Here is a 26,357-nt window from a genome sequence, read left to right on the forward strand (position 1 = left end):
GGTATTCCCGGAAGCGGGTGGCTGCCTGACATCGCCGCTCCCTCCTCGCGCCATTGAAAAGTCAGTTCAAGCTCCCACTAGCCTATTGACTCCCACAGCAGTCGTATCTTTACGGTAAGCGATTTTAACGCCGACAAATTAGGATTAAAACATATCATTGTTCGTTATTCGGTAAACTGCCGGAAACCCCTGAAAGCAGTTTAGGTTGTATTTGTGAATTTTGTCTGGTCGTCTCGCGAGCTGTCGAGCTAACGTTAGCGAGTCGGGAACTTGTCAAATCTGAAGTTGCTGGTTAGATATTTCCTGTTCGCGAAGCAGATTAGACAAACATCAAGTCGGCGGGGAATTATTTCTGTTTATAAGTGTATTTCTATATGCGTGCATGTTTTCGGGTTCCAGTGCTAGCCGTTTGGTCAGCGGTCTGCTTTATCACATGCTGCTCACAACCGGGACTGAATAATGATCAGGTATTGTCTGTGTGATGATAATAGACGACCCGAGTTTATAACGTTACCCGAGTTAATTAAGTAGAAAATGATATTTATCTTTTCCGAAAACAATTACTGCTATCATGTGGGCGTTTTAAAAGTTTTAAAACGGATCCGCGTTTTTAGATGATGGGGGTTTTTTTCAGCCTGTGGGAAAGTTGACGTTACTCTTCCCTCAGGGGATTAGACAAAACCCAGAAATAAGGCTGCCGGAAATACACTACAAATGATGAAACCGCTGAAATGGAGAAAGTCGAGCTAATTAAAGTGTTTACATTCTAACCATATTATTAACGTTAGTTTACTGGCTAACTAGCTGAAATCTGAACGTTGTAAATTGAGCTTCTTTCCAGAATCTTCGAGCCAAATTGATTTCCTTATGAGACATTTACGCGCTAATGCCGCACTATTTTACCACAGTGTGTGATTTTAATTTAATTAGTGTTTCCGTGTGCACCAAGAGATAGTAATGCTGTCCAGCTAACTTTTTTTTCCCAGCTTCCGACTTTCTTTTTTTTTTTTTATCTACTATGGGCGATTCATAGCCATTCTGCTAGGCTAGCTAACTGGAAAGTGTTTTCCCCCAACCCGTATTCGGATAAATCCCGCCTCCCTTCGTGCTCGGAAAGCTCGAATCAGAGTAATCGTCCAATCAGAGTGCGAGAATGAACTAGTAACCAATCCTGACGGTAGATGTGATGGGGGGGGTTGGCGCTGGCCCTGGCCCGATGCGGGTGGGAGAAAAAGCGTGCAACTTCCTGTATTGTCGAGAAGCTAGAACAGACAGTTCAAAGGTTGTTTAAAATGTAACAAACTGCTGGTTTTATTCAAAACCGATTGGTTGTTGATTGTCCCTCGCAGTCTGTAATTACGTATGAGCTATAACGTGTGTGTGTGTGTGTGTGTGTGAGAGAGAGAGAGGAGGAAGCGTGCAGCCTGGTTAGGAGTTGAGATTAGCAGATCTGGAGTACATATCGCTAGTGTATTAATTAGTGATTTATTCCTGATCTTCTTTAAATTGGGGTTGATCAGTGTTGAGTTTGAGAGTTGTGGCCGTGATTTAGTGTTAAAGAAACTCGAAAAGGAGACACTGATGACACTGCTGCTGTTCTTAAAAAAAAGATTAGCGGTAGCTCCTGCATAAGCTCTAGGTTTATATTTGTGTGCGTGTTTATGCGTGCAAGTGAGCAAAATATTAAAAGATGAATAATTTAAAATAAGTTTTATATATACATATTTCTTTCTTTCTTTCTTTCTTTCTTTCTTAAAAAAGCACGCCCACAGAGCTTTGTCTGAGCTGCTTCCTCTTCCGTCCTGGTTGTGTATCTAGTTTGTTCTGTGTCTGTAAAAGAAGGGCGGTGTCTGGCCCCGCGTCACTTCTCCTGCAGGCCACATCTGCTGCCATTGGAAAGCCCTCATGGCATTTTCATTCATTCAGGTGTGTGTGGTCTTTAATGTCAACGCTTTCTGTTACTATACAGACCAGTTGATCTTTCGGAAAGAGACGGGCTAGGTCAGGTGAAAACCTCACTGAAACCTCTCTGATTTTTCAAAACAGCAGACTAAAATCTCACATCATAGAATGCTTTGATCGTGAGTTGTGGTCGGGGTGTGAAGTCTTAAGCCGGGTCTACACTGTTTGATTTTTAATAGTCGTTTGCAACTGTTGCTTGTCAGACGGTATGAACATGATCCCCGCTGTAAGCCGTGTCACACTGTAGGATCTCAGACTGTACGACAGTCAAGATGCACACAAGAAGACTCCTACAGAGTAGGAGAAGACATACTAAAGGACTGCGCTTCAAATATTCTGACCCTGCCAGATTTTAATCTGAGGAAAAACTTGATCGCAACGGCTATTAAGCCGGATTCACACTGTATGAGTTCGGCCACGATTTGTTTGTCTGAGACAAATTTTGAGAATCTTAAAAGATTCCTATTATCCTAGGCCAAAATCTCTAGTCTTAATCCCTAAATTTGACATGTTCCCCGACAGCTGATTAATGTCCATCGCGAGACTGGATCTCAGCGCTTGATGATGTAAGCAGAACATAATACGCTAAATTTACCGCAGAGCTATTGTTGGAGGATCTTCATCATGTAATCCGAAGCGAAGAACACATTATTGCAGGTTATATCGTACGTTATAAAATTCAGTAAGGATTTTATTTGATCATCTGTATGACGAGTAATAATCTTAAAAGGCTACTGAAATCGCACATTGTACAACCAGATCTTAGCAACATCGTCTAGGCCTAGTAGCGCTAGAGCTTTTGTCATGTGCAACTGAGCGTTGAGAAAGAAGTACATGAATCTCACAGATATTGCTATTACTTGATTAGGAAGGATCACAAAATCAATCATAGATCTTTAATATTTATTTTCCAGTATCGTTTTGATGCCCATTGTTTTGCGTTTTAAAATTTAAAATAAATTGAAATGAAATGTAAGTGCAAACATGTTATTAATCTTTTAGATTAATTAAACTTAACGTAGTAGTAGTAAAATAACTAAAATAGACAAACCTTTTGATTGGACAGCAAGTCATTCTCTCTCTTTTTTCTTTAATATGGGATAGGAATTGAAACCTGCATAATGAAGACTGAAGAATGCATTTATCTTCATATCAGAATTGGTCACTTATTAGTTCTCTCGCATTTTGTCAGAAACATAAAACAAAAGGATGCATGACGGATCATTAATTGTCATAATACATTGCGTATGTCTCTTTAAATGTATCTAAAAGCCAACTCTAGACACGGTATGGATGCCATCTAAATCACTGTCCTTTCTGCAGCACTTCACTGGAAAGTGTGAGCATGTTTAACCTGTTCTGTACCGTCCGTAGTTTTGAATTAATGTTCCAAAAAACCGCCCCCCAAAAAAATACACACAGAGCCCAGTGAATAGCCTGGGCATGAAAGCATAAAAGTGAAATACAGGTGTATTAATAAAAGCATGTTTGGCTACTTTTTCAGTAGGTCTCAGTATTGACTGCTCTATATATATATATATATATATATATTAATATTATATATATATATAAATATTGTGTGTATATATATATATATATATAAATATTATATATATATATATAAATATTGTGTGTATATATATATATATATATATATATATATATATATATATATATATATATATATATATATATATATATATTAATATATATATATTAATATATATTAATAATTTGTTTGTTTGTTTGTTTGTTTGATCGATCTTGCCATTAAAAGAGCAATCTCCAGCCATGTGAAGTCCTTGTCTGTCTTAAATTCACACATCAGCGCTAATTAAATGTTCATCCACGATGTGAACGTGGTTCCATATTCTGCCAGGGCCTGTAAATGAATCGAGTCTTTTATGAATCCTCTCAGTGTGAAATAGCGGCTTTGGTTAGAAGGTGGCGTTTACCACGAGGCCACACGGGGAGTTTGGATTTCACCGTTGAAAGGTAGAGTCTGATCTCTCTCACTTTTTCAAGTTAGTAGCAGATTATTTTGTCAGATTTAACTCTTTCTGCCTCTTTTTTCTTCTTCTTTTATAAACACATCTTTATGTCTTGGCAACTTTTGATTGCAGCCATTTCCTTATGTTTGGTTGTGTTTTTAGATAATTAATAAATTAAAGACCTGATGATGATTGTGCTATTTGTTTCATTAATAAAGTGAGATTTATTTGAGCCTTTATTGTGAGTTGTAATGGTGGCGGTTTCCCCTAGGTAGTTGCTCAGAAACTTTTTGAGTTTTTCAAAGGTTATTAATGTTTCACATTAATCAGCATTTCCACAGGTTTTTTTTTTTGGTGTGCAAATGTGCTCAAAGTGGAAGAGGTCTGGCAAAAGAAGCTGAAAGAAGAAACAGGAAGCAGAAAGAATGCAGTGCCTCATCATCTTGCGTGCATTTCTTATCACTGATGTACGCTTTAAGCTTTGGAGTGTTTTTGTGCCTTTGATTAGCAGAGGTTAAATGAGATTTTGTCTTGCTCTCTCCATTCCTCTCCTCCTTTTTTCTGTTGTCACAACATGTTTCTGACAAAAGCCAGAGCTAGAGAAATGACATTTATTCATGTAACTGTGTTTCTGTGAACACCGGATAACTGTAATTGGAATATGAAAACATGCATCACATAGATCCACTGATGTGTACCAGCCTTGCGGCTGCACTGCATGGATATCATCTGATGGTCTTAGCAGGGTTTTTAGGAACCACTTCAGCCCTGCTTGAGCTGAAGTTGTACGTCACAGTTTTCTGTCGGTTTACTGCTGAAGCGTATTGTGGAACCCAGCTAACTTGTCGGCTAAACACAAGTGCTTGTTATGGTGGGGGGAAAAACATACGATAGAAACTCGAATAAGTCACAGTGCAGCTAGTCTTTGGACAGAAGCTGAGGCATGAAACATTAGAGGAATTAAACAATGGCCTGGCAGAGGGAGGAGGGGAGGGGGGCTGCTGGTCAGCTGAATATTGAAGTTGGGAAGGTGCTGGATTGAGCCTGAGGTATTGAGGGAGTAATGAATAACAAGGCAAGCAAGCTAACGAGAGAAACCTACTCTAGCTAAGAGCTCTAAATGTACTGAAAATACACTCACTAACCGCAGCCCTATCAAGGTGACAGCAGACGGTGGGAGTCTGACGCCAGCTTTAGAGGACAAGTGCCGTCTAGCTCCAATTTTAAACAGATAGCTCCAAGGTGCACATGAGGTACGACTTGAGCAAAGTGAGAAGATGAATGGATGCGTACAAAGCAAGAAGAGGAACGTGGCCATATTGACAGTGATGGCTATGTAAATTACTGTGGTCTTTGTTGAAATTCATGGCATGTGTACACACAAGGAGGTATTCAAGTGGTTCTCACAGCCCATGGTGCTTATAACGGGTGAAACAAAACATTTTAGCATTTGAGTCAATGTTGGCTGTTACTGATTTTTCTCTCATTTGCTTAGCCATAACTATGCCATGAGCCATCTAGGCAAGTATTTTTATTTTATTTTTTTAATAAAGAACTGGGGTCTTTTAGAATCTGTACAGATATAACTGTTTCAGACCTAAGCCTGGGCCTCAATCTGAACAAAAGAGCAGCTCCCATCTTCCCAGGGCGAGTGTGTTTCAGTGTGCTCATTGGCCACGCTGTATTCTTACCTCACTTACTGTTCCTCTCTGCAGTCATCTTCTGCCTGGAAATGTGCACTTACCTTATCACTACTGATAATGCAGGGCACTGCTGACTGCATCACTGACCCACTCCTCATGGCATCAGTGTTATTGACTAGGTAGTGACCAGGATAATCTTGCTGCAAGTCACCTGTTATCAAGGGAAAGGAGCGGTGGAGTCTTGGCCGGCACAGGCAGACCGGTGTCTTCACAGTGAGGCAGCTGAATTTGTTAGCCCTGAATGTTAGCATAGAAAATAAATAAGAAGTAAGCTCCAGTTAAGATAGTCACTAAGGTGTGTGGGTTTTTGGAATTTCTCAAGATGATGATGATTTTTTTATTTTATCTTTTAAATTGTGGACTTTGCTTTAAAATCTGTTGAGACACTGTGAGAGTCTGAATACTGGCCGTGATAAAGGTAAAATTAAGCTTTTCATGAAGTAGAAATGGTCTCCAAGAGCTTGAACTTTTTTTTTTTCCTCTTTTTTTTTTTTTTTTTTTTTTTTTAAAAAGTAAAAGTAAGCCTGTTCATATCTCGAGACAGATTCACTAATTTATTGAGTTGGTTACATAATGTAGTGACTCCTATGTTTAGCCTTCAGGAGTATAAAGACTTTCCAGACTTGCTTCTTGGATACTTCCTGTTTTGAAGATTGTTCATTGTTCAGGTTCCTTCATTTAACAGGCGTTGCACAACCCTGAAGATTAAAAACCTATATATATATATATATATATATATAAAGTAAATAAATAAATAAATAAATAAATATTATAAATAAATAATATAAAAAAGTAAAATACAAAACTCATGATCTGTAGTAACCACAGCTTCTTTCGTGCAGGGTTTAATTACTAAGTTTGGAGTTCCTCAGTGGTGCAACAGAAAAGCGTTCACCCTGTGAACATGCAACAGTCATTCGTGTCCTGGAGCCTGATGGTCTTTGCTTGGGAGGGATGGTGTAGCCAATCGTTGGCAGCTGTGAGATCACGTATGTGGAATAGGGACGAGAGTGCTTTCCTCGGAGTATGTTACGCCACCCTGTGATGCAGCAGGTAAAAGATGTGTTAGCTGGCTTCATATGTCTCGAGGAAGTGGGTGTTCACCCTCACTGGTTGGCAGCTGTGGTTTAATCGGGGTACGTTGGCTGGTGGGTGGGAATTTGGAGAGACCAAATTGCAGAGAAAAATCAACTTTTGCGTGATCGTGTTTGAGTCCGAAGTCACAGCATTTGGGAGAAGCTGGTGGCGCTAAAGAGAGCACACAAGTAGGCCTGACCAGGCTGTTTGTTCTCTGCAGAGATGAGTCATGAGCTGTATGTCTGTGCTGGTTTTCTTACTGTGAGCAAAGAGGAACAAGATGCATAAAAATATGTGTGTATATGTAGTGGGCAGGTCCAAGAGGACAAATGGAAAATTGTAAACAAAGGAAGCTACAAAGACGAACAGGAAAAACGGTGCTAAGGAAAGACGGGGAATACTTTTTTTAAACAAAACTACACAAAGTACACAGTGATCTGAGAAGTAGTTTCTCCCCTCAACAAAACATCCCATGGAAATACATCGAACTGATTTAATTATATTGCTTCATGTTAGGCTTTGTCTTACGTTGGGGGGGGTCACATCAATAGATGCTTTAATCACTAATATGGTAATAGTCTCTGTGACGGTAGGTTAGTCTGTGTGCAGGAGCCCACAGATTATTTTGTCTTGTTTAGCTTTTTTTTGCTGCTGTGCAAAAATCTTTCGTGTTGAATTTTCTTTGTTTTGCTCATGTAGAAAACTATATCGTTATATTCACACCACAAATTTGGTTTTCAGGGCAACAAGACTAGCAACCATTGTCAAAACTGTGTTCAAAACGAAGTGCTTGCGTGCTAGCACGTGTGCGTGTGTATTTGCAAACTCTAAAATTAGCATACATTGTCTTTCAGGTTAGGTAGACTAAAAGATATTTAACCCCAACAGTAAAGGTGAAACAGGAATGCTAAAATCTGTTGCATTAGACGAATAATATTAAATATCAGATCAAGCTTCAGAGCGCTTTGAGTTCTACTAGTGGAAAATTCTACCCGGACGACTTATTGTTACAAGCATATCAGAACAATTACATACCGCGTCTAGGAATTTTTGTATAATTATTTTTTTTCTCCTTAAATTTAGAATTCCCACCCAACAGTTTGGTTTAGTTAGGATTCAAGCTTATAGTCTGTGAATGATTAACACTTTTTAAAGATGTGTAATATCTATGTATCTATTTATTTATTTATTTGTTTGTTTGTTTTTAATGCAACACTACTGTATTGCCTTCAGTTTGTGAGCAAACCTGTATATTGTGATTCATATCGTGTAATGCCAAAATGCCCTCTTTTTTTTTTTTTTTTTTTTGGTCAGATCACCTACTCCTAGTACTGTATGTGTAGATTTTTACTGCACACTCACCCTGTCCTGTCTTCCTCCTCGTGTTATCTGCCTTTGGTGCTCCTTTGAACTGTTTCCCCTCGACTGTGATTCATTTTTCAAAAGGTGACGCATAGGAAGGGGGTATTGGATAAAAGGTTAGTATAATGGCATGTACTTTGAGAATTTCTCATTGCGAACACTGTTTTGGGCAGGAAAGCTGAAAGAATGTGTCTGTTGTGTTGTGTCTTTGCCTATTTAAACCATAGTGCTCTGATTTCTCAAGCCTCTGAACTCAAATGAAGCTCTGAAATGAGAACACGGAAGAGGAAGTACACGGCTATAATTCAGCAAGTTCCTTCATCTTTTTCTGTGGATTGGGAAATGCTGCGTAATTAAAGGCAAAGTCATAAAACAACTCTAGCTTTGTGGTTCTAGTAAAATAACCCAGGCCCTTATACTGTAACTGTACTGTGGTGATAATTCATTCTGAAGTCATGATTTGCCCTCCATTCCAGCTGTGTATCAAACTACATGACTCTGAATCAGAAACTTCCATCTGAGTCCCCTAATCAGGTCAAGTTTAAATCCCAAACATGTCCTGATGGGCTTTATGGATTCTATGGGTGTAATGCAATCTATAACCACTCTGTACGTGTATCTGTTTAGTGCTTCAGATATCTATATCTGTGTCTTAAAGCTGAAGTGGGTGTGGCCTAAAAACAGAAGGGTGGGGTTTTTTTTTTCTTTTCTTTTTGTATTTTATTTTATAAATCTGGTACTACATCATTCAAGTTCATAATTTGATCTCATCTAGAGATGTGCATGGAACATTTTTGTTTATCCAGTTCATAATCTAAACCGTTGCAATCCTGACTAGGCAGTTAACAAGTATTCTGTAAATCAGTCCATGTCACATGATGGATCTTGTCCCAAATCCATGGTAATCTAGAAAGATTGCAAGCTCCTTCAAATATTGTTGAGTTTGCTTGATTTTCCCAGTCCTGATGTACACGTCTATTCTAAACCGGAAGCCCTATGAACCTTTCTGGCAAGTTTTCTATAAAATCAATCCTGAATAGCACACCTCTTAATTATACATACTAAATTGTTTGAGAAATTAAAACAAAATTTAAAAAAGATGAAACAAAGGCAACCTGAGTAAACACAAAATACTGTTTTTATTTTTTTTAAATGATGTTTATTGAAGCAGAAAAGTTATCCAATACTGACTGGACTTGGGTGAAAATTTATTTGCCCCTGTAGTTACTAATTCCCCAAATCTGTAGAACTGCATTCATAATGGGGTTCAGCTGGACTATACACAACAGGCCTGATTACTGCAAACCCCGTTCAATCAAATCAACACTGAATTAGAACTTTTTCAACAGCATGAAGTTGGTTAAAAGGTCTTACCCAGTAACACGCCTATGTCAAAATTAAGAAATTCCAGAAATGATTATTAAGAAGGTGAAATAAATCAGTCTGGGAAGGGTTACAAAGCTGTTTCAAAGGCTCTGGGACTCCAAAGAACCACAGTGAGAGCCTTTATCTCCAAATGGAAAAACTCGTCACAATAATGAACCTTCCGGGAAGTGGCCGACCTTCCAAAATTCCTCAAAGAGCACAGCAACGACTCATCCAGCAAGCCACAAGAGTCAAGGACAACATCGAAGGACCTACAGGTATCTCTTGTATCAATAAAGGTCACTGTGGAAAAAATGGCTTCCATGGAAGAGTGGAGAGGTGAAAACCACTGCTAACCAGAAGAACATTAAGGCTCGTCTGAATTTTGCCACAACGCACCTCAATGATCCTCAAACCTTTTGGGAGAATGTTCTGCGGATTGATGAAAGTGGAACTGTTTGGAAGACAGGGGTCCTGTTACATCTTGCATAAACCAAACACAGAATTCCACAAAAAGAAAATCATACCTACACTCAAGCATGGTGGAGGAAGTGTGATGGTGTGGGGATACTTTGCTGCTTCAGGGCCTGGACAATTTGCAATAATTGAGGGAAACATGAATTCTACTCTCTACCAGAAAATCCTAAAGGAGAATGTCTGGTCTTCACTCTGTAAGTTGAAACTCGAGCAAAACTGGATTATGCAGCAAGACAATGATCCAAAGCATAGGAGTAAGTCCTAGTCCTAGAAGTAAGTGAAAGACTGATCTCCAGTTATTAGAAGGGTTTGGTTGCAGTTATTGCTGCTAAAAGTGGCACCACTAGATTTTAAGTGTAAGAGGGCAGTTAGTTTTAACGTCAATAAAAGAAATATACTATTGTGTTTATTCAGGTTGCTTTTTTATGTAGTATTTTGTTTGATCTAAAACTTTTAGTATGAGATGTACATAAAAACAAAAATATAGCACTGTATTGGTTTAACCACATCATCTGTTAATTCTGAATAATGTATTTGTATTTGATTACATGCCTAATGGTTCATTACAAACACAAGCTCTCTAAATGGCCATTAACTGAGGAAAATGAAAGTCTTTGAAGGAGGCACCATGTGCAGGAAGTTTACGCATGCAGTTACAGGCATCGAGCTGTTGTGGGTCTGATATAGAGTTAATCTAGAATATGTGAGCATTGCAGTAGAATAGGAAGAAACTTTATAACCACAAAAGTATTTTGGTCTCCTACATCAAGTAATGGTATCTAAAGGCCTTGGCTTGTTTGCTTATCGTTTTAAATCAAGATGTTCTGATCCATCAGACTTCCACTGCCATGATGTCCAGTGACGTTTACTTGTTGATCATATTAACAGTGCAAGTTGTACAATGCATGTCTTTTTTTTTTTTTTTTTTTTTTTTTTTTTTTTTTTTTAACTCTCAATTAATTTTTTTCTTGTTCGCAAAATTATTGTAAGAAAATATTTCAGAGTAAATGCAGACATGCGCTGGAAACCAACCAAGAAAATGATGCACCTTTGCAAAAGAAAATGCTCCAGTCTGGCATTTTTGGGGGGGCTCAAACTAAAAACGCACATTGGGGTTAATATCCTGAAATGCTAGTTCTGTATTCGATACTATTTCACATGATCCACTGATGAATTGCTATGCCTCGAATCCCTCACACAAACACAACTTGTTTGATTGCATCACTATCACATTGTTTTATGTTTGCATAACTCTGTTCTCAGTATTTGGTATGAGTCAAGAACTCCGATATTATTATTATATTTTTAAATGTATTGATTTTATTTATTTATTGATGAATGTGCAAGATGTGTACATGTTCATTTGTAACTTATTTTGTGACTATGCAGGGATTGATTTAAAATTGGTAATTTCCCATTGTAGGGTAGTTTTGTTTGTTGCTTCGCCAAGCATTGCTAAATCAGAGATTTTAAGCTTACCTTCTTCCAAAAGCATGCTATTCATGCTGGTTTAGTCAGCTCTGAGCCTGTTTCTATTATTCCCCAAAAGCATTAGTTGCTTTGTCATTTGTATTGCAATAAACTAGAGGAAAGTAGGTTTGCAGGTTCTTTGTAAACAAAGTTGCATGTAGCAATAACATTATCAAGGTCTCCAAAAGCCACGTAGGCCACACCAGACTGATCAATGGGTATTTACTGAAGGGCAAGGAACCATCAAAATGCCAATCTTTTAACACTCCCTTGACCATAAAACACATTTTTGGTCTGCCCTATTTTTAATGTCATGAGACAACGCCTTTTATCAGGTCAAACTTTTTTACAGACTTGTTTTGTAAGATGGACCCAGGGAAACTATTATGTTTATTAACTATAAAAAAAAAAAACTATTACAGTTGTTCTCACATAAATGTAAAGAATCTTTCAGAGTCATGTTGTACAGAAATGTCTGACATTTTAAGCTGAATTTTATTGAATGTTTGATAAATGCTTGTGATCGCCAAGAAATGGCCATTGTAGCTGGTATGGCAATAACCCAAATACAAACAAACAAAGGTCTTCATAACAATAGTTATTACAGCAACAATAGTTATAATAGGAGCAAGAGCACAGACCATATATGGACATCGGTTAGAGTCAGTTTTATATACAGCTTGCCATCCGACATCAAAAGCAGAAGGTGGATGAATTTAGAGATGCTTATTTATTTATTTACTTACTTACTTACTTACTTCAGTGAACTAAAAAAACTGTTCTGATGTAAAAACTGGTCAGGTTATCATCAGCATCAGTTATCTGTTTCTACATTTATAATGTTACATGGTGTCTACCATTTGATTTGTACACAGATCACCTAGGATTGATCAGCTATCGTTCGAAATTAGTTTTTGGCCTCGGCTAATCAGTGAGGCGAAACATCTCTTTGTTCACTGAAAGGGGAAATTTAAACATGCACTGGAGTGAAACATGCAGTCAGTCTGAAAGATTATACAGAAGAGTTTACTGCTGTACAAAATCCCAAATTTCTACATTTTCTGCATATTTGGGCCAAGATGCATCATGTGAGCTCATCATAACATGCATTCAGTCCAAGCCCTCTTTGATTCATATGCATCGAGCATGAGTACAGCTAAAAGGAAATTTACCAACAGACATCATGGTGAAAGATCATTTGCAATTTTGCCAATTCAAGTAGTTTTGTGCAAAAAAAAGAGAACCTCCCCAAATTGCCTCACAAATTTTGAAAAAGCAGCAGCAAAATCTAGCGTTTTTGTCTAACAATCACAAAAAACAAACAGCGAAATCCTGTAAGGATGAATCACGAGCAAAGCGAAGTCCTTTTTTTTTTTTTTTGGGCGAGATAACCAGCTATGCTCGCTTCTAGAGGATGTGGGATTTCTTCAGGGAGCTGAGGTATGTGCTGCCCAGCCGGAAATACTTTTGAGCTTGTTCTTCCTGAGCTCCGTCACTTCATTTACTTTTACAAATGATGTATGGAGTTCCGAGTCCATGTTAAGCTCTACTAGCTCAGTGGATCGATCTGCCATCGGTACTTAACACTAAGCCCTTATTGTGTTTTTGTCCGGTTCAATTTCAACAATTGTCCAACAATGTTCCTGTTTTATCTTGCTGAGTTTGGGTTTTTTTTTTTTTTGGTTAATTCAGGGCTGTTGTGTTTAATACCTCATCTTTGAGATTGCAGTATGCCTGCATCACTGCAGTTATTAAACGTCCTGCCATTTTTATTGAATGCCTGTTTATAAAATATTCAAGGGAAGTAGCTTGGTCACAGATGTCAAATGTTTTAATTGACAATACACTACTTTTATACTAGTTTTGGTATTTCTGCCTAAGGAGGAAAGTATCCTGGAATCTATTATCTGTATCAGTTGATTGTGATCGGTTGACCTTAAAAGCAATTGGTGCCAGAGAATGCCGATCGGTCCATCTCTATCATCTGAACACCCCACACGCACACTTCTACACAGTTGTTGGTATTTGATGTGAGGTGAGCGCAAGTGGTGAAGGTGTTGCTGCAAAACTGACAGTCTGTATTTATAGACAATGAGGTGAGTCCTCCCACCTTACTTTGTGAGGATAATTGTATCTCTCAAGGACACTGATTAGGCTCACAGGGGAGTCCTGCTGTGTAACACTTTGTCCTCCTGTGAAGCCTCATTAGCAGTAATCACAAATGCAGTAATCTTATTGGGATATTGTTGCTTAGAAACAGCCTGCAGGCCACGATACAGGAGGTCAGGTTGGATTTATGTTTGTTAAAGGTGATTATCTTCATAATGCCTGGATCACCACTGAGGATAATTGCACTCCTCCATATGATCTTAAAAGACCCTGATATTAGGCAAGTCTTAAACGATTATCTGCACAGATTATTCCGTCGCGTGGGATGTGTAAAATCCAATTTTAACCCCTTGCATCCTTTGTAGTCCAGTTGTGGCATTTGTGTGTCTTGCAGTGTGGCCCAGGCATTGTACTTGTACATTGACGATTTGATGGTAAGGTAGTGTGACTAAAGGTACAGCGGAGGGGGGGAAGGAGCTAACGTCAAGTTGAAGTTGGCAAGTGTGAACTGTGTGTGACAGCTCTGTCAGACTGGCTCAAGTGGGCAGGGTGTTTGCTCTGCTTTGCTTGCATCCAGACTCTCCTCCCAACCCCCACCCCCAAACTAGATGTCAGAAAATGAAGTCTGTTTATTTAGTGTCCTGCTTGACTGTGCCTGTTTGGGTGTAACGCCATGCTGTTGTCTGTGTCTGTATCTGTTCAGTGCTCCAAATGACTCCATCTATATTCAGATTTCAACGGATGTCAAGATTTTTTCTTTCTTTCTGGAATTAAATATGAACCCTACCTCTTTAAACACTCCTTAAACACTTAGTGTTTGGGTTTTCTCCCACTGGGAAAACCCAAAGTTAGAAATGCACGTATAGTCAGAACGGTCTGTGAACAGTCAAATCCTCACCTAGAGATGTGCATGATACTTTATTATTATTATTATTATTATTATTATTATTATTATTGGTTTGTACCTGCCTGCAGTATTTTCTAACAACTTGTAATAAATTCAATAGATTCCAGTCCTGATGCACATCAATGTTAGTCAGAGCCAAATGCACAGTAAGTCTTTCTGAGGTTTACACACCTCCAGGGTTGGTGGTTTGAATCTGTGCACAGCGTTTGCATGTTCTCCCTGTCCTTCATGGGTTTCCTCTACCCCAGTCCAAAGACATGCATTTGTAGGCTTATTAGCATTTCAAAATTGTCCATAGTGTTTGAATGTATATGTGATTGTGCCCTGCGATGGGTTGGTACCCTGTCCAGGGTGTCCCCCGCTTCGTGCCCCAAGTTCCCTGGGACAGGCTCCAGGCTTCCCTGTGACCTTGTATAGGATAAGCAGTATAGGAAATGGATGGATGTATCTTTATTTGTCCGTGTCTAATTAGAACACGCTATCTGTTTGTTCCATTACATCCCTGGTCTTGGAAGGCCATGAAGAAATTACAGATAATTCTATCACTCTTTGTTTCTGCTCATCATAGGGTCAGGGTCTCTGTAAATAAATGCCGTTTCAAAGTGTTGTACCCAACCCTGTAAAATCTTTTGATGAATGGTGTGGCTGGACTGGTTCTCTGGCTCTTGGTCAGTGTTATGAACCACAGCTGAAAGTGCACGTGGTCGATTAAACCAAATGTCTTTTCCAGGCTTCAATTACTTCAAGGTGAATTAGGAAATCTAGTGCATCGACTGGAGATCATACAGTGATGGTCTCTCTGCCCTCACTTTGTTTGTGGTTGTGAAATTACCTCTCTGGCCATGTTCATCAGGAGGTCTTTTATTAGAACATGTACGGATTATTTTCACTCTGGGCATGCTTACTGTCTTGCCTCTGTCCTTTAGTGGTGCCAGGCTGCCAGCTGTTACTCTCTTCACCGGGTCATCCTCCTTAAACATTCGGTTACTAGCATAAGGTCAGAACACATTCAGCAATTCCATTTTCATATACCATTTTATGAAATGGATACACATCTTTCTCTACTTCAGCTGTTTTTGCCCCAGTTTTTCAACTTCCTCAAGCCTCCCCCCACCTTCAAGCTGCTTGGCTCTGAAAACGCACCCCATGGGCTGACCTGCCAAAGCACGCTGTTGACAGAACTGGATTTTCTGCTTTTATGGGAATGCGGAGGCCCTGAATGGGGTTCAGTGTGCTAATAGTTCCTGTTTTCATCTTTTCCAAAGCCCGAACTCATCCACGTTCTAGTGTATCGTATTTAAGTGAAACATCATTATGATTATGCTCTGATTATGTTTGCTGTCTGAGTTGTTGTGGTGTTTTTATGAGAACAGCATCTGTAGTGGATGTTTATGTTGTGTAACAGTTTGGGTTCATTCCCTGGCATGTGCCTTCTTCCAGAGTGGTGTTCTGCAGAAATCATCACATCTGTTTGTAACATGGCCGAGAGTTCTGTTTGATGTGTGATGTGAGTGATTAGTGGTATGTTTTGCTCACTGGATTCTTAACATGTATTCACTTGGAGACTGGTGTGTACCTTTTGAAAGACTAGTGAGGTGTATTTTGCTTATGTAACGTGGGCAGTGTTGCAGTAAGAAAGTGTATTTCTTTAGTCTGTTGGACATTAGGGGTGTTAAGGTGTGAAATTACACAGTATTATAACCTAGAACCTAAATATTATCTTAGTTTCGCAGTATTACATTATTAACAATCCTACTGGACATGGATAAATAATACACCATAACTAATATTTCTTTATTTTTTTCAAATTAATTAAGTTGGGGATTTGCTATATTGTTAGTCGTTTATATGTATTTTATATTGAGTCTTGGTTCTCAGACTTTTGGTAAAGTTGTGTGTAAAAGTGCATAAGACAAACTAAACAAAAAACATTCCACCAGATTTACAAATCTACCCTACGACCCATCCAGCACACTAGGAAGTATACAGCACGTTGTAGCTTGAGACATACCAGATCGGTTACTTCTCGATTTAGTAAAGTGTCACACAGCATATAAAGAAGATACTGTTGAAAATGGAACTGATTCATACACCACCTGAGCTATTACAGCATGTCCTGCTTTTATACAGTGTTAGTCTTAATTGAATAACTGGTCTTATTTGTCTTAAATGTATATATGGCTTTATTTTTGCTTGCTTTCTTTTCTTTGTATTGAATATTTTTATATTCAATATTTCCTTAGTTAATGCATTTAAATTGAAATTAGTTTTTTTTTTTTTTTGTAACTAAATATGTATGTTTAATTGAAATGCATAAGCTATTTAAACTTGATGGCGTTCTCCATATATAAAAGTGGAGTAACTCTTTGCACATTCTACAATTTGAGCCGAGTAATCGCGGTTTACATTAGTTGGTCTTCTCGTGTGTAAATGTGCACACACTCAGGAGCACGTGTCAGATGGATATGTTTTTACAAAAACATATCCAAATACTATACTACATTTCTCGCGTAAATGCTCGTTCAAACGATTTACAGATAAATCTGTTCGTATCCAACTTGATGAATGTGACGCCTGTTGTACTCGTCTTTTTGGACAATGTCACAAGTGCAAAAAAAAAAAAGAGAACACCAGCCTGCTTTATTTCGAATTTCACCTGACTGCTGCCTCTGCACATCCTGTGAGCGAAGCCCCACTTGAAAGTAATTTAGTTTTGTTTTGAGCATGTGTTCTTGTGAATCGAACATGCATACCATGTAAGGCAACGCACCTCAGAAGTACTCCCAGCCTTACAGGAACAGGAAGCTGCAGCCGAGACTGAGAAGGTGCTGCAGAAGCAGAGCGGAGAGACTTTCAGCAGCAGATTATCAGCACTTATTCACTGCTCTCAACATCTAGAGAAGGATCTGTTTCAGTGCCACTGCATTGCAGCAGAAATAAAAGGGCTGCAGCACTGTGCATTCATGTCGCATCTTCCTGTTGGGGAGAAGATGGCTACAGGCCGAACTAAAGAGCCTGTGAGATGTGTGATTATTTGAATTGGGTTGTGAAGGTGCACAGTCTGTGCACTGTGGAACATCCTTGCTCATCAGAAATAGGCAGTGAGGATGTTAACTCCTTGCTTTCTTTTTCTCTCTTTTCCTTCACTCTGGCCTCTCGGTTACAGCCTTTCACCAAGAGCCTGCTCTCCTTAGAGCAGAGCTCCTCCCTTTTTTTTCTCTCTTTTACCATAACAGCCCTGATTATGTCTTCATTACTGGGCTGCTGCCAAGCCTTTGTGTCCAAGTGTCCCACTCTGGCTCAGAGCGGTTCAGCAGTGCCACCACTTTGCTAAGGTTAAAGTGCACCGTTATATCACCGGGTAGAAAATGGGGACTGCTATGTTGTTTTGGTTTATCTTGTAACGAGGGATGTGTAGGCTTGTATACAGAGCTAAAGAAATGTCTTCAAATTGTAAGCACATTTTCAAAGCCCACTAAAGTGTCCGATTCCTTTTCTTTAGTGAAAGGAGTGGAAGTCGGTGTGGTCATCTGCTATTGTAGCCCCTCTGCTCACCACAGCTGTAAAGAGTGATTTAATGTAGCCATCCTGTCGTTTCAGACCAGTCTGGCCATTTCTCCTCCGACCTCTCTCATCATCAAGGCGCTTCCACTTGCAGAACTGCTGCTCACTGGATGTATTTTGTTTTTTGCACCATTCTGTGTAAACTTTAGAGACCCCCTAGAGCAGTGGTGTCCAGTCTTGCATTCCAACCAAGCAGAAGCCACACCCGAGTCTATTGAAAGCCAAGATCAACTGATTAAAGGTGTGGCTCCTGCTTGTTTGGAATGAAAACCTGCACCCACACCGGCCCTTTCCGGATAAGATTGGACACCCCTGGTCTAGATAGTCTTCACAAAGATGAGTGATAGGAGAGGTAAATGGTGGCTCTGTGATTTAAGGCTTTGGGCTACTGATCAGAAGGTCATGAGTTGTATCTTGTCTCAATTGTAAATCTATTTAAGCATAAATAAGACCGACAGACACAAATAAAAATTGTGTGCATTTGTTTGTGTCTCCAGCAGTAAATCATGGCTGAGCATGAACCAACCCCGGAGCAGCTAGCAGCCATCGCTGCCGAGAACGAAGAGAGCGAGGTTGTGAACTACAAGCCACCGGCACAGAAGAGCCTGCAGGAGATCCAGGAACTGGACAAGGATGATGAGAGCCTGCGCAAGTACAAAGAGGCTTTGCTCGGCTCAACCTCTGTGTCCATAGGTGTGTGTGTCTGTCTGTCTGTCTCCCAGGGCTATTGTGCATAACTGAAACTACAAAAATATTTTTCTATGTTGAAATAAGACTTCTCAAAATGAAATCGAATACTACAACTAAACAAACTGGATATGTTTCCTTCACAACTAAGTGAAAACAAATGAAAAAGATGGGAATCTTTTTTTTCTTTCTTTCTTTCTTTCTTTGTTTTTTTCCTCAGGAAGATTTGTTTGTGTTGACTTCTAACTAAGTGTGGGGAAATGGAGGCTGGAGTGTGCGGAGGAAATAATTTGAATTGAATTCTCTTGCATGGTTTCGAAGACCAACACAAACTTCTACATCTGTATGCAGTAACTTTGTTAGTTATTTTTGTTAACATTTTGTTTTCTTGTATTTTATGGCCAGTCTGGAAGAGTTGCATGGATGAGTATAAAATGATATTTTAGATAAACATGTTTGTTTTTATAGTCGCATACTCGTATTGCTGTTACACACAGACACGATATTCAGTGTACGTTCATATTCTTTCTCATCTCAAATTCAGCCATTTAATGGGATGACGTTTGTAGATTATTAATGGCTCCTTAAACATGTTTTGCTTGTTACAGGGATATTATATAAAGCTATATAAAGTTCAGTTTGTTTATATATTTCTTGTGTGGGGGCGGGGATTATAGCTCCAGTTGTAGTTATGGTGACAGGAATTTACTTACACTTGTATGTAAACTAATATTTTTAAAAAGCTAAATAACAAAAACCATTAATCACAACTAACACGCTCTGTCACATGCCAAAAAAAACCAAAACGGTTGTGTGCTTGGGGAAAGCGGGACGACCTGATTCTGAAAAATTGTTTCTTCTGAAAATGTTCTGCGCATCCAAGCATCTGACTTGGTTGATGAATGAATGGGCAGAAATGAGGTCACATCCCAAGAGGCCCAGCTTTCTGTCATCACTGTCCTAATAGAGCACCCAAATAAGCCACAGACTTTTTCAGTTCATTTTTCAGCTTTTATTTTTGTCAGGTGGCATTTAATCACTTCGTTCTCTGAATCTAATTCCAGCTTGAATCCTCTATGACTCTTTTTATGAAAGAGCTTCAGTCTACATGATGGCACTTGTCAAAACACAGCTGGTCGAGTCATTCATTTCCCACAAAAATCCATCCAGCATTTTTTGGTATATCGGGTGGTTCATGTCACTTTGTCATGATTTTAAACCGGGGGAGGGGTGTGTGTGTGTGTGTGTGTGTGTCATTTTTTATTTTCTCCCCGCTCAGATCCCAACGCTCCCAACGTCCAAGTGACACGACTAACTTTAATGTGTGAGACGGCCCCTGCTCCTCTGACCCTTGACCTGCAAGGTGAGTGACTCCAACCAGACAAGCGCACTTTTTTTTTTTTTTTTTTTTTTTTTTTTTTCCCTTAAAGTGGGTAGATAACATGCCTAATGTATTTGCAAGGTGCTCAATTTAGAGCGACTCTCTGGCTGCGTACTTAGCGAGCACTTCTGATTAAGCAGGATAACGGATAATGATTATTGATTACTTGGGGTACTTTTATACATAATGCATTTTATACAAATGCTCATTCTGCATAAAGCGAAAACCGTTTTGTATAAAATTGCTGACTTGCGTTTTTTCTAAAAGCTATTAAATCATAGAATAAAATTATTTTGTAGTTTCTGGAACAAACTGAAATCAGAGGAATGGAAGTTAAAGGCTGCGTCCAAATATCCCTACTACCCTACTATACAGTAGGAGAAAAGCAGTACTCCAAAGGAGTAGTATATCCGAATTCTCATAAAACAGTAGGTGAGAAATACCCTGCTTCTGCCAAGATACTTCAGTATGGAACCACTGGATACTATGCTATCCCATAAGGCAACAGGACTGACTTATGACAATGCCAACATGGTGGATGTAGTACGTCCATGTTGTATTCATGCTTACCACTTATACTGAGCATCACATACTGTATCAACGGCCAAGCAGTAGGTACTGTCACAGTATATGATTTCGGACGCAGCCAAAGAAACCTCACAACCCAACCGTATTTTCCAAAAATTATTCAAATGCTAATTTGAAAAAACTAATTCACACACACGTGCAGTTGCATTTACCCTTAAGAGAATGCATAATTGTGAATGTAATTAAAATTCGATTGCAAAAAGTGTATTTGTATTTTTATGAACAGCAACATGTAATGGCTAAAAATTGCATGTCATGGACTTTGCATTTAAAGTTGGCAGTGTCTAAACTAATTCTGCCATGTTCAAAATGTAATAATCTTTTCATTTGATTTCTGATTGCCATGCTACAACTTGACCAAAATTAAAATGCCTTTGCAATCTCATTTGCGTCATTACTGTCAATGAGTTAGGTATGTCAATCAGATTCTGAGTTTCAATAGACATTTGTATGTTTCGCTGGAAGTGATGTCTGACTGAAAAGGCGCCATAGATCTAAGAACCACATTTGCAACATTAGTCACTGTTGCTGGCTACTTTTCATAGGTCAGCACCCAGTCGACACACGAATCTGGAATGACTGTTGCACAGGTGTTTCTCCAACAACTCTCCAATATTAACTGACCACCACTTGAAAGCCCTGCCCCCTTCCCTGAGATCACATTAGTATTCCTTATAGAGGTCAACTGATAGTGAATTTTACCGATAACTAAGTTGGGCAGTACCTGCTCATAACACGTTAACAAACCGATTAGTTTTTAAACTTGATACTGAATGAAAACATAACACGAAGTAAAATGTTATTACCAAATTAAACAGTACTGACTGTACCATGAAAATGTACTGTAGTTTTTTTAATTATATAATTATATATATAAATATATTAACTATTAATAAATATTATAGTAATTAAATAAGATGTACATTTAAAATGAATCAAAAACACTTCAAATAAAACAAGAAAATTTGTTGTTGATGGCTTTTATCTAGAGGCTGCTCTTGTACTGTATAATGACGGCGCACCCTTCTCAGCCCCACCTCAACAGACGCAAGCAGGGAAACCTGATCAATCGGTCAACCTCTAATTCTTTATTCTCTTGTCTCAACTCGATTTTATTTTCTCGCTTGAAGGACGCACTGATGAGGCGAGAATGTTTTTGTGTACTTTAATGTAAAATAAAATCTGTCAATGTATGTTTGACTTGGCTCACGCGTTTTATATCTGTTAACTATATTTATTAGATGCCGTTGGTTTTCTTCCAAAAATGGTCAAAACAGCACAAGATAATGATTGAGCTAGAGGAGAAAGTATAGAAAGAAGGATTGCACAAAGCCATCTGCTGGATAGAACTTGCACTGCAGTCTCATTTCATTGGAAGTGTTGCTGGGTTTTTGGTTTTGTTTTGTTTTTTTAATAAATTATTCAAACCTCTTTCCAAATGCTGTGAAATAAGTGGTTTAAAAAAAAAAAAATTGTTGTACATTATATATGTAAAGTCAGTACTGTCCATTTCAAGTATTTAGAGAGAAAATATATATATTTTTTTTTATCCTCCAATTTTCTCTAGTTTAGAAGTTATTTCTCCAATCCTGAGTCATTTATCAGCTCTCAGTGACGTCAGTCAGTATTTCATGACCATAAACAGCAGTCTGAAGGACTGATTAAGGACATTTATATAACCTTTGGTATGTGTGCTTTACTGCATTTGCCTGGTCTTGTGTTCTCTCAGGAGATCTGGAGAGCTTCAAAAAGCAGTCGTTTATACTTAAAGAAGGAGTGGAGTACAGGATAAAGATCAGCTTCAAGGTGAGCAGTCAGTTGCCCAACTTAACTTTGCCTACATTCAAAGTGAGCTTTTAAATCTTTTTATAGCTTATAGAAGTCATACTGTCTCCACTGCAGTAGCTTATATTAGTTGGTCTAATTTCTGTCACATTTCCTCCAACTGGGTTCTAGCAGTCCTGCTAACATTTTCACAGATGGCTTTTGGGCTTTCATTGAAATATACTAATAGGAATTCTGCACACAGTTTCTATTTTACTCAGTGTATCTAGAATATCAAAAGCACCAGCTTCAGTTGTTTTAATCTTCCACACAATTTCTTGTAATCATCGGTTACGATGTATGTATATGCCTGTAAACGGAGTTTTCACAAGAATACTCAAACATGCACAATGATTAAGTGGCATTATTGCTAAGTGTGGCATGAAGTCAGTTATTAGTAGTGATTAGTGTAAGCAGCATTTAACCAATTTGTAGCATAACATCCCATCTGCCTTGTTTTCTATAATTGCATCCTTCCTTTTTAAAGCCGTTTAAATATGATCCAAACAGCCGGTTGCCATTCTAATATTTCCGTAGCCAAGAGATTTCTTGCTGCTGTCATTTGTACCCGTCTTCATGCATTTGCCAAGGAATGAGATCTTAAACAGGACAGCTTTGTCTGGTTATATTACATCATGTCCAACATTTTCATGTCACTTCTAACAGTGAGCTACACTGTTAAAGAAAACCAGACTTGACTCTACAAAGCAAACACTGCTATTTAGGAAACTGATGCAGTTTTCTATTAAACTATTTCCAGGTGAACAAGGAGATCGTCTCAGGACTGAAGTATGTACAACAGACCTTTAGGAAAGGGGTGAAGCGTAAGTATGATCATGTTTTCAGATAATGAAGGCAATCTGTGAAAGGACACCAGTATAATACCCAACACATCAAGTTGCCAGTTTAGTAGGTAACCATACTCTATAGATTTGCTTTGTAGGTACACAATTACCTTTACCTTGTCTATTAATGGAAAGAGACCATTTTTCTTTAAAGATAAATTAAACATTTATCTTTATTTATTGACGCATTTCAAAAAAGTTATATAAATATAGTGATCATTGGTGTTATTTTCGTCCATTTACCATTTATTCCCTTTTTTTTTTTTTTTTTTTTTTTTTTTTTTTTTTTTTTTTTAAAAACCCGAACAAATTTGGCTGTACCACAGTAACCTGCGTGCACAATGTACAGATGTACATTGAGAGAATCTGTACAAAATATTTTCTAATGAATTTTGTCTATTTGCACCACCACACACGGTGGTTTAGTGGTTAGCACGTTCACCTCACACCTCCAGGGTCGGGGGTTCGTTTCCCACCATGGCCCTGTGTGTGTGTGGAGTTTGCATGTTCTCCCCGTGCGGCGGGGGTTTCCTCCAGGTACTCCAGTTTCCTCCTCCAGTCCAAAGACATGCATGGTCGGCTGATTGGCTGTGTAATGTCTGTGTGATTGTGCCCTGTGATGGATTGGCACCATGTCCAGGGTGTACCCCGCCTTGTGCCCGATGCTCCCTGGGATAGGCTCCAGGTTTCCCCGTGACCCTGAAGGAAGGATAAGCGGTAGATGGATGGATGGATTTGCACCACCGACCATTTACAAAATACTGTGAAACCATGATATTTTTAAACTAGGTTATCATACCTTAAAAATCTGTAAAACCCCTATACACGTATTGGGCAGTTGATTACTTACTTATATACCTTGTTGGTACACAATGCTTCATCACCAAAAAATGATCTGCTCATTGGTGGTCCATTTTCACTTGAAAAGATGAGGTAGAGGATGCTGATAAATTGTGGCTAAAAACATAGTCAATAACTTGATCCCAGCAAGGCACATGTTTACAGTAGGTGTACCTAATAAACTGGCTTGGTGTAGCTTGCTTTTACATGAGCTGGATTAATTCATTCTTTCTGTATATAGTTGACAAGTCTGACTACATGGTGGGAAGTTATGGGCCTCGGCCAAACGAGTACGAGTTCCTCACCCCTCTGGAGGAGGCGCCGAAGGGTCTTCTGGCCCGCGGCACCTACAACATAAAGTCCAAGTTTACCGACGACGACAAGCACGACCACCTGTCCTGGGAGTGGAACCTCAACATCAAGAAGGACTGGAAAGACTAAGCCGCTCCCGAACCTCAGCTGCTTTTCCTCTCCATCGTTTTCCATTCTTTCTCCCTCTCTTTCCTCCACATTTCCTTCATGCGTACCATCATCATGGAATAACTGGTTAATCAACAAACAAAAAGGCTCTCACTCCGTCCATCTTCCTACCATTTGTCATTCTTTGCATTTGCTCTTCCCCTTCACTCCCTTCCAGTGAATGAGTATTGAGGATTTTCATGAAAAATATATGTGAAAACAAACAAAAATGTGCACAATCCAAATTTTGTGTTTTTGTTTTGTTTGTATATAAAAGTTTAAAAAAAAAAAAAAAAACCGAGAGGAAAAAATGTTCAAAAACATGAATGCTTTTGACATGGCTGTTGGTAATCTTCACATCCCCCATGCTTATCCTTCCGTGTCCTTTACCCTACCCATGTGTGTCCTACATGCATATTTCCTTACATTCCTTTTCTCTTTATTCTTTTTTTTTAATTATTTTTTTTTAACCATAATCTGCCTTGATTAAAAGTAAAGGAAATGGTGCCGCTTACTAATGTTTTGCCACTGGCAGAGCTATTGGCTTTCCTCAACACTATACATGTGGGGAAAGTGATGTTTGTTCCTTTTTGAGATAATCTGTGTGCAGTGGTTAGCGTGGCTGGTTATAGCTGACATTGAAAATCTGTTCCTAGCAGGGACTTGTTTGCATGTGGATAATGTAGTGTTTCAAAGATGTAGCTGTCTTTATTGCAAATGTGGTGACCTATCCACTAGAGGAGCTCCACTGATCAGCCTTCCTGGTAGTGGCCTGTGTGTCTTCTTGACCATTTTTTTATTTTATTTTATTTTATTTTATTTTTTATATGTGGCCTTAAGAAATTATTCCTGTAGCATGATGTTGAGGAAGTTCTTGCCTTTTGAAGTGTAACCGTTATAAATATCCAATCATTCCCCCATGGCTGGAGTCAAAGGTGCTCACTTTGATTACTGCTGCTTCCGCTTGGGAAGGATCATTTCATCTGGTGCCTCATCCACTCAGTTTTTTCAGGATAAACCAAAACATGAAGGCGAGTAGAAACAGAAATAGGTGAACTATGCTGAAAAATCAACTCAATTTTGGTCCCCCTCTATCTTCTCTTGCCTTTATTGCTTTCACTTCTACTTTCTGTCCAGTGAAATTCTCTCTCCCAAATGTGTCCATTTCTAAAGCGGGCATGTTCTTACTTTGTGAATTGTGCCCTTGTGGTCTACGCAAGTTGTCATTGAGTGCTAAAGAGATTTCTCGAAGCAGAAAGGGCTGTTTTCACTTGCAGACCTCGACTATTAAATGCTTCAGCTAAAAATTAACATCACTGGCTGTGCCTCCACTATTTACCATCACAAGCTGCTTTATCAAGACCTCTGAAACATAAACACAAAACTCTAACTGAGGTCTGGGTAGGTGAGATGGACAATACTGATCTGGGGGAGGTGTTCTTTCAATCTGGATGCAGTGTAGACTTCTTTCACTTCAGTCCTCCAGTGTAGCCGTTATCACCTTAAAGTTTAATCTCAGAACAGTGAATGCGTTCGGTATTCTACACACTTTTACGTCGACAGCGTTGCCTGTAATGTTGCGTGGAGATTTTTAGCACTTGCTTCTTCCTTTGTACTTCTGTCATTCTATCACTGTGGAAGGAGATTACTGTTCATCTGTGTCAACATTAAAAGTGTTCAAAATGACATGTTTTAATTTCTTGCCTCCCCCCCCCCCATTTATTGGTGTGGGCATACCATTTTGTC

The 26,357-nt window shown here is 38.9% G+C and overlaps 1 protein-coding gene across 3 annotated transcripts; it reads left to right on the forward strand.

Annotated features, from left to right (window-relative positions):
• Positions 1-26,297, forward strand: arhgdia (Rho GDP dissociation inhibitor (GDI) alpha). Of its 3 annotated transcripts, none has more exons than XM_053610133.1 (6): positions 1-114; positions 18,485-18,680; positions 19,954-20,037; positions 22,373-22,449; positions 23,228-23,291; positions 24,394-26,297. In XM_053610133.1, exons 2-6 carry the CDS (start codon positions 18,494-18,496, stop codon positions 24,591-24,593), a joined length of 612 nt encoding a protein of 203 aa, XP_053466108.1. In that variant the 5' UTR covers positions 1-114; positions 18,485-18,493; the 3' UTR covers positions 24,594-26,297. The 3 variants fall into 3 exon arrangements, with proteins under 3 accessions (XP_053466108.1, XP_053466116.1, XP_053466126.1); XM_053610141.1 differs by having other exon boundaries at positions 12-114; positions 18,488-18,680; XM_053610151.1 differs by lacking the exon at positions 1-114 and adding an exon at positions 3,816-3,957.
• The last annotated feature ends 60 nt before the right edge of the window (positions 26,298-26,357 follow it).

The sequence above is a fragment of the Ictalurus furcatus genome, chromosome 2 (assembly GCF_023375685.1).
Source record: "Ictalurus furcatus strain D&B chromosome 2, Billie_1.0, whole genome shotgun sequence".
Taxonomy (NCBI): Eukaryota; Metazoa; Chordata; class Actinopteri; order Siluriformes; family Ictaluridae; genus Ictalurus; species Ictalurus furcatus.

Coding starts and splice junctions, on each gene's coding strand:
- arhgdia (XM_053610133.1), top strand. CDS start 18,494: ATGGCTGAGCATGAACCAACCCCGGAGCAGCTAGCAGCCATCGCTGCC. Junction 18,681..19,953: donor CTCAACCTCTGTGTCCATAG/GTGTGTGTGTCT, acceptor CTCCCCGCTCAG/ATCCCAACGCTCCCAACGTC. Junction 23,292..24,393: donor CTTTAGGAAAGGGGTGAAGC/GTAAGTATGATC, acceptor TTCTGTATATAG/TTGACAAGTCTGACTACATG.